Source organism: Saccopteryx leptura, chromosome 13 (assembly GCF_036850995.1).
Source record: "Saccopteryx leptura isolate mSacLep1 chromosome 13, mSacLep1_pri_phased_curated, whole genome shotgun sequence".
NCBI classification, from domain to species: domain Eukaryota; kingdom Metazoa; phylum Chordata; class Mammalia; order Chiroptera; family Emballonuridae; genus Saccopteryx; species Saccopteryx leptura.
In genome coordinates, this window is record NC_089515.1 from 52,644,757 (window position 1) to 52,661,565 (window position 16,809).

The 16,809-nt window shown below is 55.7% G+C and overlaps 1 protein-coding gene across 1 annotated transcript; it reads left to right on the top strand.

The window, feature by feature from the left end:
• The first annotated feature begins 3,357 nt into the window (after nt 1–3,357).
• PGPEP1L (pyroglutamyl-peptidase I like) lies at nt 3,358–16,725 on the top strand. The gene is given in 9 exon segments (XM_066354609.1): nt 3,358–3,481; nt 7,221–7,273; nt 9,989–10,111; nt 11,600–11,826; nt 12,546–12,693; nt 12,695–12,777; nt 15,860–16,025; nt 16,496–16,533; nt 16,608–16,725. Coding segments are annotated over 9 exon segments (990 nt in total). The 5' UTR covers nt 3,358–3,447.
• The last annotated feature ends 84 nt before the right edge of the window (nt 16,726–16,809 follow it).

Genomic DNA, 16,809 nt, shown 5'->3' on the forward strand with positions numbered 1-16,809 from the left:
ACAGCCCGCTGCCTGTATCTCTACAGCCTGTGAGCTAAGAATAGTATATATTTACACACATAAATCATTGGAAAAAGAGCCCCAGGGCCCTGGCTGGATAGCTCAGTTGGTTAGAGCCTCATCTCAATATGCAAAGGTCACAGGTTTGAAACCTGGTCAGAGCGCATACAGGAACAAAGGAACAGATAGATAGTTCTACCTCTCTTTTTCTCTCCATCTCTCTCTAAAATCAGTGATAATAAAAAAATAGTTACTAAACAGCTGGAAAAAAAGCTGAAGCATCATTTTTAAAAAAAATACATTTATGACATGTGGGCATCTGAAATTCAAAATTCAGAGTCCATAAATAGCTGGTGGACCAAGCCACGCCCATCATTTATTTGCATATTATGGAGGGCCGCTTTCTAACCAAAACAGTCGAGTTGAAGAGTTGCAACAGAGACCATGTGGTTCAGAACATCTTATTTATGATCCAGCCCTTTATGGAAATGGTGTGCCAGCCCCTGCGGAAGTAGTAGGTCGAAAAGACGGGCTGAGTCCAAAAGGCCACTTGGGAAGAGTGACACTTCTGAAAACCTGTTAGTACTTTGACAAGAGGCAGTTTGGCTTAAGTTTTAGAAGAAGCTGATACAGAAGCAGTGATGATGTGTGATCCAGAGGACAGCTATTATTTTATTTATTTTTTAATTGCCAGCATTTCTGGCCAATTGAGCTGTTTTCTCCCCTCCTGAGAGGAATCGAACCAGTTCGATTAAACGTCACTCACGTCCAGTGTCCAGCATGTGCTGTTTAAGAGAGCTGTGTGTGTCGGGGATGATACACCACCCTTTTAATCTGTGTCTTGCTTAAGCAGGAAGTCGAGAGCTTGCCAAAGAGAAATTTAAAAGTTCCGAGTTTGGTTCAAAATATGAAACGTTTCAGGTCTTGGGATACTAGACTCGCCACAGCCCGCATCTCGCTCCCCGGCGAGAATGCGTGGCTGCTGCTGCCCCTTGCTTTCCAGCGCCGTGGGGGTCGCACCCGGCCCTCTTAGGCCCAGAGGCAGGTCTGTCCGCAGTTTCCTCCCAGGAACGTCACTCACCAGGAAGACTGCTGTGCTTTTTGCTGAATAAAGCATCTCTGTGTAGCTGCCATTGTATCTCAGCCTTCCTGTGCTTCGCTGGCCTGAAGATCGTGTGTGACACCAGCAATGGGTAGAAATCAGTTTTTTCACAACAGAAAAAAAGACATCAGAGTGCAGAGGTCAGTGCTCAGAATCCATCCTTCTCTCGACTGTTTTCCCTTTAGACAGTGAGAGTGCGTGTGTTCTTTTTCCGGGAGGAGTCGAAGACAATCACAGACGTGCTACCGCAGCAAAGAAAGAACATGTAGCGTCTCTCATTTTGTTTCATTAATTGCGCAATTAGAAGAAACTTGAGGACTGAGACAATAAGTGACCTATGGGAAGTGAAAACACCAAGACCCACTTTGGTTTCGGTTAAATAACAATGGATTGTGTCAAATCTTGAAGGAAAAAAAGTAAAAGTTGCCACAAAGAAAGCAGCATTGGTAAAAAAAAAAAAAAAAAAGGGCATCTCTGCGCTGAGGAGTCTGTTGTCTTGAGGCCTGAGAAGTTAACCTTAGGAAATAACATGACCACACCCAGTCCTCAGGAGTGAGTGCTGCTGTCAGAAAGTGACCTTAGAGGCGACCAACTCTCCAAATGTGGGCATTTCAAGTGGCCTAATCCTGTTAACAGCGACCGGAGGGCAAAGGTAGAACCAGGCGAGTGACATGAACTTGGGAAGCCACCACTCATTAGAAGGGAGCTGAGGTCCCGTCAACAACGCCAGAGGTGTGAGAAACGAGGTAATGGCTTTGGAACTTGAATTCTGGTACTGCCTACTTTAATCTCAAAATAAGGTATAGTGCGTCTCCTGCAAAACAAGGTGGCCCGAGCTTCTCTGAACAGGCAGGGAGGCCCCTGGGGACAGATGCCACTTCCCACCTGTTCTCTGCAAAGAAGCCTGCAACCCACACCTGGGACCAATTAGGAGGAACAGCCGGCGAGTCAGCGTCCCAGGAAGGTACCAGGTGGAGTCTCGCCCTTGGCAGTGATCCCAATTAAGAGTGGGGGGACTTTATTTTTTATCAGGGGGCAAATTAGTAAGATGAAACCACATGGTCAAACCCTCTAATCTGGGCACTATTAACTTGGGGCAGTGACATGGCACCAGGGGACTCTGTGGCTTCCCCTGGCCACACCCAGATGGGGAAAGAGTGGCTTTATGTCACTTGTATTGATCAGTTTTTTCAAAAGGTATTTTTAGTTTGTTTTCTTTAAGGTGTTTTTGTTTTTAAGTAGTATATTCTGAACAGTCCAGATGTTGCGAACACAGCTTCTTCAGCGTAGGAATGAGCCTGGAACGTTAGCCCTTTTGGTTAGTCTGACAGTCAGAACTGGGAGGCGCTTCCCGAGCCAGGGGGCACTGCAGGGACGGGGACAGCTCCCGGTGGCACCTGTCGTGAGCCCAGCCCTGCAGCAAGCACTAGTGGCAGGCGAGTGTGGGACAGAGCGGGCACAGCCTGGCGGGCCAGCCCGGACAGTGGGGGTGTGACCTCTGCCCCTCGGGGCTGGGGTCAGGGCCCGGCACTGGCGAGCTCCACCTGGGCCTGTGATCACGCCTGCTTCCCACAAAGGGCGCAAGGGCACAGAGGGTGACCTGCCTGAGGACCCACAGCTTACAGGCACGGGGCTTCCACCAGCACTTCTCAACTGGAGGCTTCATCTGTGGTTCAGACTGGCATTTGTCTTTCTTTTCCTCCCTCCCTCCCTTCCTCCCTTTTTTCTTTCTCCTTTCTTTTACTTTCTTCCCTTCTTTTTCCCTTTTCTTCTTTTTTCTTTCGGTTTTTCACATATTTTATAAAATCAGTGTCAAAAGCAACCGAATGTCACCAAGTCAGAAGAGCCAAACACAAGGCAGGCTCTGGGGAAGGGGGAGGGGGTGGGGAGAGTACGAAGAGGAGAAAACCTAAACGAACAGCTTGCAGGGTCCGCACTCACCCTGGTCTGCCCGGGCCATGCCGGTCTCAGCACATTTTAGTCCTCACCCTGAGCCCAGAAACCCCGTCCCAGGCAACCAGGACTCCTTTTTGAAACGTACCGAGCGGCAGTGGGACCCAGACCCAAGTGGCCAGCCAGTCCCAGGGACGCTCCGCCCCACCTGCCTGTCACCCTCAGTCTGCGCCCTGAGCTGGCTCTTTCTGCTCCGAGCATCAGCTTACCACCCTACCCCCACCCTTCGTGTCTTCAGGCTTTAATGGCCCCGGAATACCTCGGGAGGGGAGGCCGGAGCTGGATGAGGCTGGGCCCCCGCCCCACAGGAGCAAGGACAGTGGCCCTGCGGGAGGGGCACCACAGCCACCTGACCCCGGGAGGCGCACAGGCCTGCTCTGTGCTCAGGTTTCATGGAGCCCCAGCCCAGCTGCGTGGTGGTGACCGGTAAGGCTGTGTGTCTGCTTCCCCGTGTGCCACCGCTGTTAGCCTGACCCTGGCATGCGAGGCTGCCCGGTTCTGGTCACACGCGGTTCCCTCATGGAGAAACACAAGTGGCTCTCGGTGGTCCCCGCCATCCCAGAAGGAAGCTAGCATCGGCTGTGCCCTTTAAAACCGATCGGGGGTCAGAGAGACACCCGTGCTTCCGTCCTGTCCTTCGCTTCAGGTACGTGTAAGCTGCACGTGTCTGAGTTCAGCCCTTGTCCTTCGGGTCTGCTGTCCCCGAGCCTGGGGCCCAGTGGGCCGGGGTGGCATCTACCAGGGTGCGTTGTCATAGCAAGGAAGGAGGAGCAGGGGTCCTAACGAGGACAGGCCGCCTCTGGCTGGGGCAGCCCGTCTGCAGTGGCCAGCCCCCCGAGGTGCACCCCCCCAGACTGGAGAGCCTCCTCTGGCTGGGGCAGCCCGTCTGCAGTGACCAGTCCCCCGAGGAGCACCCCCCCAGACTGGAGAGCCTCCTCTGGCTGGGGCAGCCCGTCTGCAGTGGCCAGTCCCCCAAGGAGCACCCCCCAACAAGGACAGGCCTCCTCTGGCTGGGGCAGCCCGTCTGCAGTGGCCAGCCCCCCGAGGAGCACCCCCCCAGACTGGAGAGCCTCCGGCCACTCAGAACCCCCCAAAGCACCTGACAGCCACCAGCTGGAGACTCTGAACTGCAAGGTCACCTGGGAAGGAAGGGTGTCGCCCGCTGCTGTCTGTCACTGGCACACCCCCAACCCACCCAGCCAGCCTCAGTCTGTCATAGCTGGCCCCTAGGGGGGCTGTTTCTTTACAAAGTTCTTTCTATTTACTTGGACTCACCTAGCATATTTTAAGTTCTGGAACTGTGTTGGGTGAAGGTGACACAGGAGAGACAAGGACTCCTCTGTGTGTGGCAAACTGAAAGTTACCCACCTTAACAGTTTCAGACTATCCTTGAACTCTTCTCAACCCTCTGAGGAAAACCCATGCTCTCCTGCACTCTCGCTATGGTCTTCTGGGCACAGAGATTGAGTGGTTCAGATTATACTTGAACTCCGTAAGGAAACTGTACCCCTGAGGGACAGGTGCCTGTCACCAGTGAAGTGGGAGTAGTGTGGGGCCGTGGCAACTCTCAGATGCACGTGGACCCCTGCCTGCCCTGGCCACCTGTGTCCGGGGCACACCACTGTCTCCCTGAGCGCCCCAGCATCGGTGGGGCTAGGGATGCCCGCCGGCTGCAGAGCGTGGCCCACCTTTACCCAAATGCTCTGCCCTGCCAGGGACAGTCTTTCCGTTTAGTAGGGTCTTCCGTGTGCATCTAGCCGGCTGGCGTGGAGAAAGGTGGCAGGAGAGCAAGGGCCTCAGCACACCGCCTGCGATGGAGGCGTCCCGGAGGCAGCAACGACCGCGGGGCACGGAGGACACCCCCCCCCCAAAGCACCTCTCAGTCCCAGGAGAAGGTGCCCGAGCTCTTGCGCAAGCTCCACTCCAGGGCCACCAAGCGTAAAGCACGAGGGTCAGGCCTGCAGAGCAGGAGCCTCGAGCCTCCACCTTCCGACGCGCCGTCCTGTCTAAGCCAGACGGGAGAGGACCCGAGTGCCGACAGGGACAGCTCTCCTGTGGCCTTGGCCGTGTGCTGTGCGGTGCTGCGCGCTCCGTCTCCCTGAGGCGTCCTGGAGGTGCCTGCCTTCTCAGGGACTTCCCTTCCACTCACTATTCCCTCCCCCACTGGAGGTGCCTACTTCTCAGGGACTTCCCTTCACTCACTATTCCCTCCCCCACTGGAGGTGCCTGCCTTCTCAGGGACTTCCTCTCACTCACTGTTCCCTCCCCCACTGGAGGTGCCTACTTCTCAGGGACTTCCCTTCCACTCACTGTTCCCTCCCCCACTGGAGGTGCCTACTTCTCAGGGACTTCCTCTCACTCACTGTTCCCTCCCCCACTGGAGGTGCCTACTTCTCAGGGACTTCCCTTCCACTCACTATTCCCTCCCCCACTGGAGGTGCCTACTTCTCAGGGACTTCCCTTCCACTCACTATTTCCTCCCCCACTGGAGGTGCCTACTTCTCAGGGACTTCCCTTCCACTCACTGTTCCCTCCCCCACTGGAGGTGCCTGCCTTCTCAGGGACTTCCTCTCACTCACTGTTCCCTCCCCCACTGGAGGTGCCTGCCTTCTCAGGGACTTCCTCTCACTCACTGTTCCCTCCCCCACTGGAGGTGCCTGCCTTCTCAGGGACTTCCCTTCCACTCACTATTCCCTCCCCCACTGGAGGTGCCTACTTCTCAGGGACTTCCTTTCACTCACTATTTCCTCCCCCACTGGAGGTGCCTACTTCTCAGGGACTTCCCTTTCACTCACTATTTCCTCCCCCACTGGAGGTGCCTACTTCTCAGGGACTTCCCTTCCACTCACTATTTCCTACCCCCCCATGACAGCTACACACTTAGTTATTCCTAGGACTCCGTCAGTGTCAGAGGTGCCGCCCACTTCCTGGTGCCGAGACGCCCCCCGCGGAGTCTCACTCTGAGACCCTTAACCCCTGTGAGCCACTTTAGACCTGCAGAGACCCAGCCCTTCCCGGGGCTGCCTCCTACTCCACGGGCCGAGGTCCGGGGGCGCTGGGGTCTCAGAGCTTGTGTGAAACTGAGGAAGAAGTCATGGGAATCAGAGAGAGACGGAGCCCTACACCTCAGCTGTGCCCCACACCGAGCTGAGCGGGAGAAGCCACCTGTGTCTGCCACCCCTGCCACCAGGAGGCGGGCCTGCCTCCTGTCCCGTGCCCCTCTGACAGGGCTGCCCGCCCTCCAGGGGCCGGAGCTGAAGTGCAGACAAAACCCACAACGGGAAGGTGCGGACAGGGCGACCAGGCCAGCGACAGGCCCGGGCCCAGCGGGAGTGCCAGGGCGTCTCCCCCGGAGGCTGGTGAGACTGTGCCGTCTCTGGGGACTTCTCTGCCTTCTGTGCACCCGCTCCAGCCAAGCACTCCTCGGGCCTCTCGCCCATTTCCTAGTGGGGTTGTTTTAACATGCAGTGTTGAGAGTTCTTGACATCGTCTGCACGCAGCGCCTCTGTCAGAGTGGGGTTTGTGCTTTCATCCCTGCCTCCAGCCGCCTCTCCACCCTCTTACAGGGCCCTCTGCAGAGCAGAACTTCTTCATCTTCACGAGATCCAGCTTATCAACTTCTACTTTCACAGACAGAGCATGCTTCTGGGTCAGGTCAAGTCTAAGGACTCTGCTTCATACTGGATTTCCTCCCTTTTTGCCCGCTAAAGGTTTTACGTTTTATATCTAAGTCCATGATCTGTTTTGAGTTAGCTGTCGTCCGAGGTGTGAGCCTCGCGCTGAGGGTATGTTCTTCTGGCCCTGGGCGCCAACTGCCGCCAGCCCGGCAGCTGAGAAGGCTCGCCGCTTCCTTTGACACATCTTCACACGTCTGTAGCAAACTACCGGGCGTGTCTGTGGGTGTATTTCTGGGCTCTCTACAACGCCTGCGTTTTAACGGGACACTTGCACACATGTTCCCAAGGCCTCCTGGCTTGGGGGTGGGTGTCAGCCTGCGCTCCTGGCTCCCACACACCCCACATACCACAACCCTGAGAAGGCTCCCCGGTGGGGAAGTTTGGAGCTTCAGGGGTCCCCCCAGGGCTGCAGGGAGCAGCCCAGGAGCAGCGACACCCCACGTCCCCCCAAGCCTGGCCTGAGCAAACCAGAGTCTCTTTGGTTTCAGGTTTCGGGCCTTTCCGACAACACCTGGTGAACCCCAGTTGGGAAGCAGTGAAGGTAACCCAGGCTCAGGCGTGCGGGCGCGGCGCTTCCTGCCGGGGCTCTGAGACGCCCTGTGCGCAGGCTCCTGGCAGCGGGGCCCCGGAGGAAGCAGAAACACGTGGGGCCCTAGAAGAGGGCTGGCCTCTGGTGCCTGGCTGTTCCTTGCCTGGCCCCAGGTGGCCTTTTTGGCCATTGGTCAAGATCAAGGTTAAATGGGCACTCCTGGGACAGCCAGGCAGGCTCAGCTGCCCCAAGATCTGGGTCCCCATGGGCCCTCCCTTTCGGACCCCACCCCAGCCTGCCTCAGTGGGCCTCATTCATGAAGTAGGCCATGACAGGGCTGCTGTCACAGGGGAGTTCTGAGGAGTACGAGGTAAGCATGTAGAGCAGAAAGCACGTGCGCCTATAAAGGCAACTTTGTGAAACACCGCACCTGCATGGGGTAAGCCTGTAGCAATCACTTATTGTTACAAACAACCTGACTTCTGAGAAAGTAGCTGAGGAGGAGAGCACGTCCCAGGGCAGCACGTGAGGAGGGGCTGAGGTCTCATCAGAGCGGATTCTCTCCCCTTGAAGCAACTGCCTCAGCCCTGGCCCCGGCCGAGTGGGGCTGCGTCCTTGACCGTCAGTCACTCCTCCGCTGGGGTAAGTCACAGGGGGCCCGAGTCTGCTTCGGATCTCCCGTCAAAGAGACTAGGCAGAGGGGCCGCTCAGAATCGTGCGCTTGCGGCCCCGGGGCACTGACATTTGAGCCTGTCCACACAGGAGGGAAGTAGTGTCACACTCCCGAGTTAGAACTTGGGTTGTTTTCAACCAGAGAAAGCTCAGGGACCCCGGACTCACTGCCACGCCGCAGAAAGGCCAGCTCAGGGCCTCCGTGAGCTCCCGGCGTGTGCTGCCTGCAGCTCGGGGCCTCCGTGAGCTCCCGGCGTGTGCTGCCTGCAGCTCGGGGCCTCCGTGAGCTCCCGGCGTGTGCTGCCTGCAGCTCGGGGCCTCCGTGAGCTCCCGGCGTGTGCTGCCTGCAGCTCGGGGCCTCCGTGAGCTCCCGGCGTGTGCTGCCTGGCTCTTGAGAAGCAGGGTCTTCCCTGCCGAGCCCTGGTGGTCTGAGCTCTTTCTTTCCACTGTGAAAACAGAAGAGCCACCGGGGTTCACCTCGCAGCTCCAATAGCTGCCAACCGCGGGACCCAAGGCAAGATTCCAGCTTGTCTGTGCCTCAGTTTCCTTATCTGTAAAACGGGAAGGCTGGGGTAAAGATAGGAGTTATCCTGTCTTCTCCCAGCAAGAGTCTACCTGTCGCCATCACGGGCAGTGTGCGATGTGCTCTCACCCCTTGTCAGGAGTTGGAAACGGGAGGGGTGGCGTCAGAGTGAGGAGAAGAACGCAACGCTGTTCTTGCAGACGCACCTCAGAGAGAGGGGCGCTGGTGAAAAATAAAAACATAAACACGTTCTGCGGCGGCTGCTCTTAAATGGGGGAGGGGCATTTTAAACAGAAGAAAAACAGAAAAAGTACAGGCATGCTGAACGTCCACAGTGAAAAAGGGGTTTCCTACAAACTCCCAGAAGAGTGACTTTCTGCTGTTTCCCAACAGCAGGTGCCTGAACAGTCAGCACTCGCTGGCCTCGGTGTGCCCCGCACCCTCCTCAGTCACGTCCGGCCGGGGGACGCTGGCAGTGGCTGGGTCACTATCTCCTGGTTTCCCGAAGCGCTGAGTTTGCAGCCAGTACACTCTGTGCTCTTTCAAAGGCAGTCACGCCCTTAGCTCCCGCAGCCGTGCCTGTGCCTGGAAACGCAGCAGACACAACCAGGGTTTTGCGGAACACACCGGGGGCCAGTTGGGCAAGACGTTCTACGACCGCACGGAGACCCAGCCGGGTGGCCAAGGGCTCAGGGCTCTTGCCAGATTTGATCAACTAACGGAAACGCAGGATAATTTCTCTTTACTCCAAAGACAAGGTGGCCGCGCCCCTTTGTTACATGCTGCCCTATAAAATCATTACGGTAAAGAAGAAACGGTGGACCCACGGGTTCGAGAGGTACCAAGTTGTACAGCTCTCTGAGGTGAAGGCGGGTCCCACAGACTCCACTGGGGACAGGTAGGGGACAGCTCTCCTGTCCAAGAGAGAGCAAACTGTTTCTTGAATTCATCTTTTGCTTCTAAGCAAAAGAAGCAAATGACCCCTCTGCTTTCCTACCAAATCTCAAGACAAAATCTTTCTCAATACAGGTGTATACAGGACAGGCACTTTCCCAGCCTACCCCCCAGGGGGGTCCTGGAAGTTCAGGCCGAGACCCAAGCCCAGGAAGGCTAAGCATCCAGTCCAGGCCCCAAGGCCTCTGGCTCTTGTGCCCCCTCCCCAAGCCCACCCAATGCCTCCACAGTGACCTGTCCCTGCCACACCCTTCCCTAGCCTCATCTTCTGGCTGACCCCATCTGTCCCTTAGGACTCCCCTACATCCTGTCCGTGAACTACGTCCAAATCTACAGGCGGGGTCAGAAGGGCCCCTAGAGTCCCCACGCCCTGATGGGGGCAGCTTCCCTGGGCCTCGAGAGGCAGGACCTGGGGTTGTCTGGCTGGCCCCTTGCCAGCACGTGAGCTGCCTGAGGGCAGGGTCCAGGCCCATAGAAGGCCCCTGGGAGTGGGATGGATGACCCCCCAGGGTAAGCTTTTCAGGAACGCCCCTTGGCCCTCCATCGTTTGAGGTGTGTTGGCCTGGTTCTTCCTACAGGAGCTCTCCAAGCTGGGCCTGGGCAAAGACGCGCAGGCGGAGCTGCGGACCCTGGAGCTGCCCGTGGATTACAGAGCGGTGAAGCAGAGAATCACCAGGATCTGGGGAGACCTTCAACCGCAAGTCAGTGATGGATGGGGGGCCCAGTGGTAGGGGTGCTGAGGACAGGGTGGCGCCCCAGAGCCTGTGACGCTGGTTCTAGGGTGGAATGGCTGAAGTGCACCCCACCCCGGTATCCCACTAGGACGGTCCCAGGGGATGTCCTAAGGTTCTGGGCCTGTTTCTAGAAGTTTCACCCGACATACAGGGTGCCTTTTGGAAAGAGGTGCTGGGCATGAAAGAGAGAGAAGGAAAGAGAAGCTTTATTCCCAGCCAGGACTCAAAGGACAGCTGCCACCTCACAGAGAGGCCCTGGGCTTAGTTCCCAGCCGCACCCACCCAGGGAAGGTGGGCCGTGTGTGCATCGGGGAGGGGGCATGGGCCTGGACCTCTCCACCCTGGATGCAGGTGGCAGGTGGCCCACCTGGGGGGGGCATCCTCATCATAACCAGCCCATTTCATCAAACACAATCGCTATATTAAAAAAAAAACAACCCAAAACCAAAAAACTGGTACAGCCCTGACCAGCTCGGCTACTTAGAGCAGGGGTCCCCAAACTACGGCCCGCAGGCCGCATGCGGCCCCCTGAGGCCATTTATCTGGCCCCCGCTGCACTTCTGGAAGGGGCACCTCTTTCATTGGTGGTCAGTGAGAGGAGCATAGTTCCCATTGAAATACTGGTCAGTTTGTTGATTTAAATTTACTTGTTATTTTAAATATTGTATTTGTTCCCGTTTTGTTTTTTTACTTTAAAATAAGATATGTGCAGTGTGCATAGGGATTTGTTCATAGTTTTTTTTATAGTACAGCCCTCCAACAGTCTGAGGGGCAGTGAACTGGCCCCCTGTGTAAAAAGTTTGGGGACCCCTGACTTAGAGTAAGATGGTCGGTTCCATCTCTGGCCAGGGGACATACAGGAACGGATTGATGTTCCTGTCTCTCTCTTTCTCTGTCTCTCCCTTCCCATCTCGCTCAGGTTTTTTTTTTTTTTTTTTTTTTTAACTAAAAACAAAAACAAAAAACTGGTACAGATATGAAAAATACCATGACCAGGTAATAAGATCAACCACGCTCCTCAGCACCATTCAGACAACCGCTCACGTATCCTGACGAAACAGTCGCTATTTTCCTTTTAAAAAAAAACAAAAAAATCAAAATCAGTTCCAAAAACCCCAACGCTCACAAGTATCCATTGTACTAACCGTGTCACAAACTGTCTGCGTTCGCCGTTCATCGAAGATATGCGACTCCACGGCAAGCCCACCCTCCCAGGGGTTAAAAGAAAGAAAAAAGGGGCGTATTCTCGACCCTGTTCAGAAACATTTTGAAACCCGGGGCGCATCCCAATGCGGCGCCACGTGGTGCCGAGGGGAACGTGGGGGAGGGCGGGCGGGACAGAGGAGCAGAGCGCGGTCGGGGTTTGCCACGTGTGTCCGTCTGTCCGCTCGCCCTCCCACTGCGAGGCCGGCCTCCGTTTCCCCACACGCCGCCCAGGCCCCTCCGTCCCCGCAGCTCACCGTGCACGTGGGCCTGGACGCGGCCGCCAGGGCCGTGCTGCTCGAACAGCGCGGCCGGAACCGCAGCTATCGCGAGACAGATGTCCGCGGCTTCCGCCCCGAGGGCAGCGCGGCCGTCCCCGAGGGCCCGGAAGTGATCGAGTCGCGGGTCGACATGAAGGCCCTCAGCCGGCGCGTGGCGGTGGACGGCGTGGAGGTGACGTTTTCCCGCGACGCGGGCCGGTGCGTGTTGCCGAATCCTCGCGCAGGGAGGGGAGGGCGGCCGCAGTGTCCCCTGAACCATCTTTCTTCCCGGATGTCCGCCTTTGTCGTCCCCCCCCCCCCAAGAGGCCTCGTGGGCCATCCAGCTGGGCACGTGGTCTCGTGGTGCTAACCCCAGGGTGTCTGTCCAAGGCCCTCTCCCCCTCGGATGGCCTTTGGTGCGCTGCTAGAGCAAAGATATCCTGGAGACATGTTTTGAAAGCCACTCACATTCTGTGCATGCTTTATTTTTATTTGTTTTTTTGCGGCCAGAGTTGTGATTGAACCATTCTGATGCAGCCCCCAGATAGGGATGAACTGACCTATCACCCAACTCGGACTCCTAGTAGGTCGTTTCTCCTCCCCGTAAAACAAACAAACAAGTGAAACAACGCCCCTCCAAAGAAAACAAAAGGATGCATGTAGACACGAATGAGATTTGGTCTAGGGGTTGAAAATCTGGTCCCCAGCTTGGCCACAGCCACTTGATGGTCACGAGTCCACCAGGCCACGAGCCAGTCTCTCCCCAGCTTGTTCCCAGGCACATGTCCTGTTTGAGGCAGAAGGACAAAACCTTTGCTCCCCCTCCCCCCGGGTGACAGTCCCCCTCTTAGTGTTTTGGGGATGCCCCCCTGGCCATGTGTGCTCACCTTTCATGGCTGGTCCAAGGAGTAACCTGGCGCCCCCTGCTGTTGTTGCAGATATGTCTGCGATTACACCTACTACCTGTCTCTGTATCACGGCCACGGATGCGCGGCACTCATCCACGTCCCTCCGCTATCTCCGCGGCTCCCGGCCAGCCTGCTGGGAAGGGCCTTGCAGGTCATCATCCAGGAGATGCTGGAGGACGGTGAGGAGGCCCACATTCAAAGCCCGGTTCCCAGAAAACTCAACCTCGGTGATTCCAGCCAAGGAGAACCAACTTGGGGACTGGTTCCTTAGAGAAGAATTAAATGTTTCAGTCCTGTGTGTGGAGAGTTTAACTGTGCTTTGAGAGACTTTTAAAAAAAAAATGCTTATAAAACAGTGGGCATAGGAAAAACAATATGAATTAGCCCGATGAAATCACAACTCTTTTTTTTTTTTTTTTTAATTGTCAGAAGGCAGGAAAAACACTCTGAAAGGCAGGCATTTTACCAGGGAGTAATGAGCTGCAGTTATGGTTTTTGTGACAATAAAATGAAATCCTAGGCCCTGGCCGGTTGGCTCAGCGGTGGAGCGTCGGCCTGGCGTGCGGGGGACCCGGGCTCGATTCCTGGCCAGGGCACATGGGAGAGGCGCCCATTTGCTTCTCCACCCCCCTCCCCTCCTTCTTCTCTGTCTCTCTCTTCCCCTCCTGCAGCCAAGGCTCCATTGGAGCAGGGATGGCCCGGGCGCTGGGGATGGCTCCTTGGCCTCTGCCCCAGGCGCGAGAGTGGCTCTGGTCGCGGCAGAGCGACGCCCCGGAGGGGCAGAGCATCGCCCCCTGGTGGGCAGAGCGTCGCCCCTGGTGGGCGTGCCGGGTGGATCCCGGTCGGGCGCATGCGGGAGTCTGTCTGACTGTCTCTCCCCGTTTCCAGCTTCAGAAAGGGAGAAAAAAAATTAAAAAAAAATGAAATCCTATAATTTTTTTTTCCCTCTTAAAAGAACCTGCAGCAGGCCTGTGTGATCCTGCTGGGACCACAGCCCTGTTCTGCAGAGCCCCACGTGCTGGGCCATGGGGACATACAGGTGTGGTCACCACGTGGCGCCCCATTCCTGACCTCCAAGCTCCTGCATCCAAGCGCCGTGAGCAGCTTCTGAATCTCAAAGGCTTGCTTTTTCTTTTTAAATTATTTTTGAATTGTGGTAACATGCATGTGACATAAAATTTACCATTTTAACCGTTTTTAAGCACTCAGTGGCATTATGTGTTTCATTGAGCAGTCGTCACCTCTAGAGCTTCTTCATGTTCCCAAACGGAAACTCTGTACCTATTAAATAGTATCTCTTCACCCCTACCTCACAACCATTGTTGGACTTCCCGTCTCTGAATGCGACTGTTCTAGGGACCTCGTATCAATGGAATCATGATATTTTTGTGACTGGCTTTTTCACTCAGCATGTTCTCAGGGTTCATGTATATTGTAACATGCGTCAGGATTTCTTTCCTTTTTAAGGATGAATAGTATTTCATTGATGAGTAGACCACATGTTGCTTACGCATTTATTTTTTTGATGGACACTGGGTTGCTTCCACCTTTTGGTTACTGTTAATAATACTACCCTGAGCACTGGTGTGCGCATATCAGAGCCCTGACTCAAGGTCCTAGGGTGTATAGCTAAAAGTGGAATTGCTGAACCTATGTGATTCTTGGTTTAATTTTTTTGAGGACCTGCCGTACTGTTTTCCACGGCTGCTGCACCATTTTATGTTCCTACCAGTATCATTTGGTCTTTTTTTTTTTTTTTTTTTTAATGAGAGGAGGGGAAATAGGGAGATAGACTCCCACATGTGCCCTGACCAGGATCCACCCGGCAACCCCATCTGGGGCCAGTGCTCAAATCAAGCTATTTTTAACACTTAAGACTGATGTGCTCGGACCAACCAAGCTATCCTTAGCACCAGGGGCCAGTGCTTGAACCAACTGAGCCCCTTGCTGCAGGACGGGAAGAGGGAGAAAAGGGGTGGGGAGAAGCAGATGGTCACTTCTCTTGTGTGCCCTGACTGGTGATTGAACCTGGGCCGTCCATACACCAGGTCGACGCTCTATCCACTGTGCTAACCAGCCAGGGTCGCATTTGGTCTTTAAAGCAAAGGCTCAGAGCTAGGTTAGGCTGCTCTCGCCCTCTCCATCTTGCATTTCGCCTTCATGACACTGTACTGCTCCCAGTAAGGTTTCACTTGTCCAGTGTTTTCCGGGAGCAGATTTCCACTGGGAGCCCCAGTAGCAACATGTCATTTGGAGGAAAGGGTTGAAGGTGGCCAAGCTCTGGAAAAGTTCTTGTTATCTTGGTGTGCTCCCAACTATTACTTTTCTCTGAGTTATATTTTTAAAGAATGTATCACTCAGGGCTCAGACTCATCTACCATGAGAAGTATCTATCTGCAGCTTAGCGACGAAGGAACTGGGCAGGCCTTGCTTGTTTTACCTTTCGCCCTCTAGTGTGCCTGTGCATTCAGCATAGACTGTACAGGACCCCCTTTGCAAATGGAGCTGGATTGGTTCACATTAAGCAGATCAGAGTCATGGCCTCGCACACCAAAGCCCGCAAGTGGGGCGGGCGGTGCGGCCAGCATGCAGAGGGCTGGCTGCACCGTGGTTCACGTGCAGATGCTGCTGCTCAGGGCCCTGGGCCCCTGGCCCTACTCTTATTCTAGCTCCCAGCTCAGGACAGCAAAGGGGCCCCCGGGCCTGACTCCTCTGTTATTTCCGATTACTTGACACCAAGCCATACACATGTCACAAAGTGTGAGATGTCATTCGGTCAGGAGGCCCAGAGCTCCCCCTTGATGAATGTCATTTCCTCTTTATGTGGCTTCCGAAATTCTTTAGGGAGAACCCAGGAGGGCCCACACCCCGGGCTAGGTGGCCTCCACCCCCACTGATGCCTACTGGGGCCTGCTTAGTTAGGACTAGGTGGCCGTTCTGAGTCAGTTTGAAAACCACAGCTTAAAAAGCTGAGCTTTGGATTGGTTATTTAATGGCCGGGGGTGGGGGTGGGGGTCTTGGGTGCGTCTGCTTGTTCGCTCATCTATAACACTAACGAAAACCCTTCCTTTGCAGAGTCGTTACAGAGACCCAGTGAGGGGGTGGATGTGCGTGTCCGTCAGTGATGAGATCGCTGGAAAACACGCATCTCCCCAAGTGGGGGCTTGTGGCCGGACCTGTGAGGAAAAGCATAGAAACGGCCCTGCTGAACCCGGGGGTCTGAGGACGTGGCGCAGAGGGGAGAGGTCTGAACACTCCTGAAGACCCAGCGCCTTCATCCTCAGAGGAAGTCGCCGCCCCTCCTGAGGACAGGCGCGGACCGCCCCCCCCCCCCTCCCCTGCAGCCTGGACGGCGGCGCTGACCTGCCTGGGAACGTAGGAGAGGCATTGCAGGCACCTGTGTCCACCCGCCAGCCACCCAGACATCACCGGAGCCTTGGACACGAGCCCGCCTTTAGTCATTGGTCATCTCCTGACAGTCCCCTGAAGGCCAAGTCCTTCCCAATGGCAGTGAGCAAAGCCCCAGGGCAACACCAAGGTTCCGAGTCCCTTCTTTCGGAAACACCTTTTGTTTCAGGCCCAAATACTTGGGAGACTCACTAGGTCTTAGCAAGCATGGCCTTTCATCAAGCCCGACTTCTGCTGCCTACTCCCTGCTATGGAGCCCTTTGTCCAGTGGCCTGAGTTTGTTATTGCCGCCTTTTCCCACGATCAAAATTTAGTGAGTGGTCAGCTTGTCTCCTGATGGGTCCGAGCATCCCTGGTCTGCAGCTAGAACACGTGGAGCTTGTGTCCTTTAAACATGTTCACATTTCCTACTGGGCCTGTTTCCCCAGCAGACAGTGCCTGGGCTGCAGGGTCCGTGAGCGGGCCCAGAGCAGCGGCTGGAAGGGCACCCCCGTTCCGGAACCCTCCAGTGAGCCACAGGCAGGGTGTGCGCTGGCTCGGTGGTCCCCCACCCCACATGCCCCTCTGAGCAGGTGCACCAGCGGCAAGGTGCCAACAGCGCCGTGAAAAGGTGCCGTTGGGAGAGTGTACCGCTCAGAACTGAAGTAGGGGTTCCTGTGTTTAGCTGTTCAGATCTCCTTTTAGGCAGTTGAACAGCACGAGGAATAGAATAGCTCCCCTGTCCCCACCCAGCGATCTGCATGCCGAGAGGGTCAGCTGTCAGAAAGCAAGCAAAGCCTTCTCGCAGAACACCTCCAACTGACGTGTGGGAACACACATGCCACACGAAGCTCAGCGTCCCTGCCTGGGAGGCGTGGTGACTCGTCGGGGGGGCAAAGGACGACCC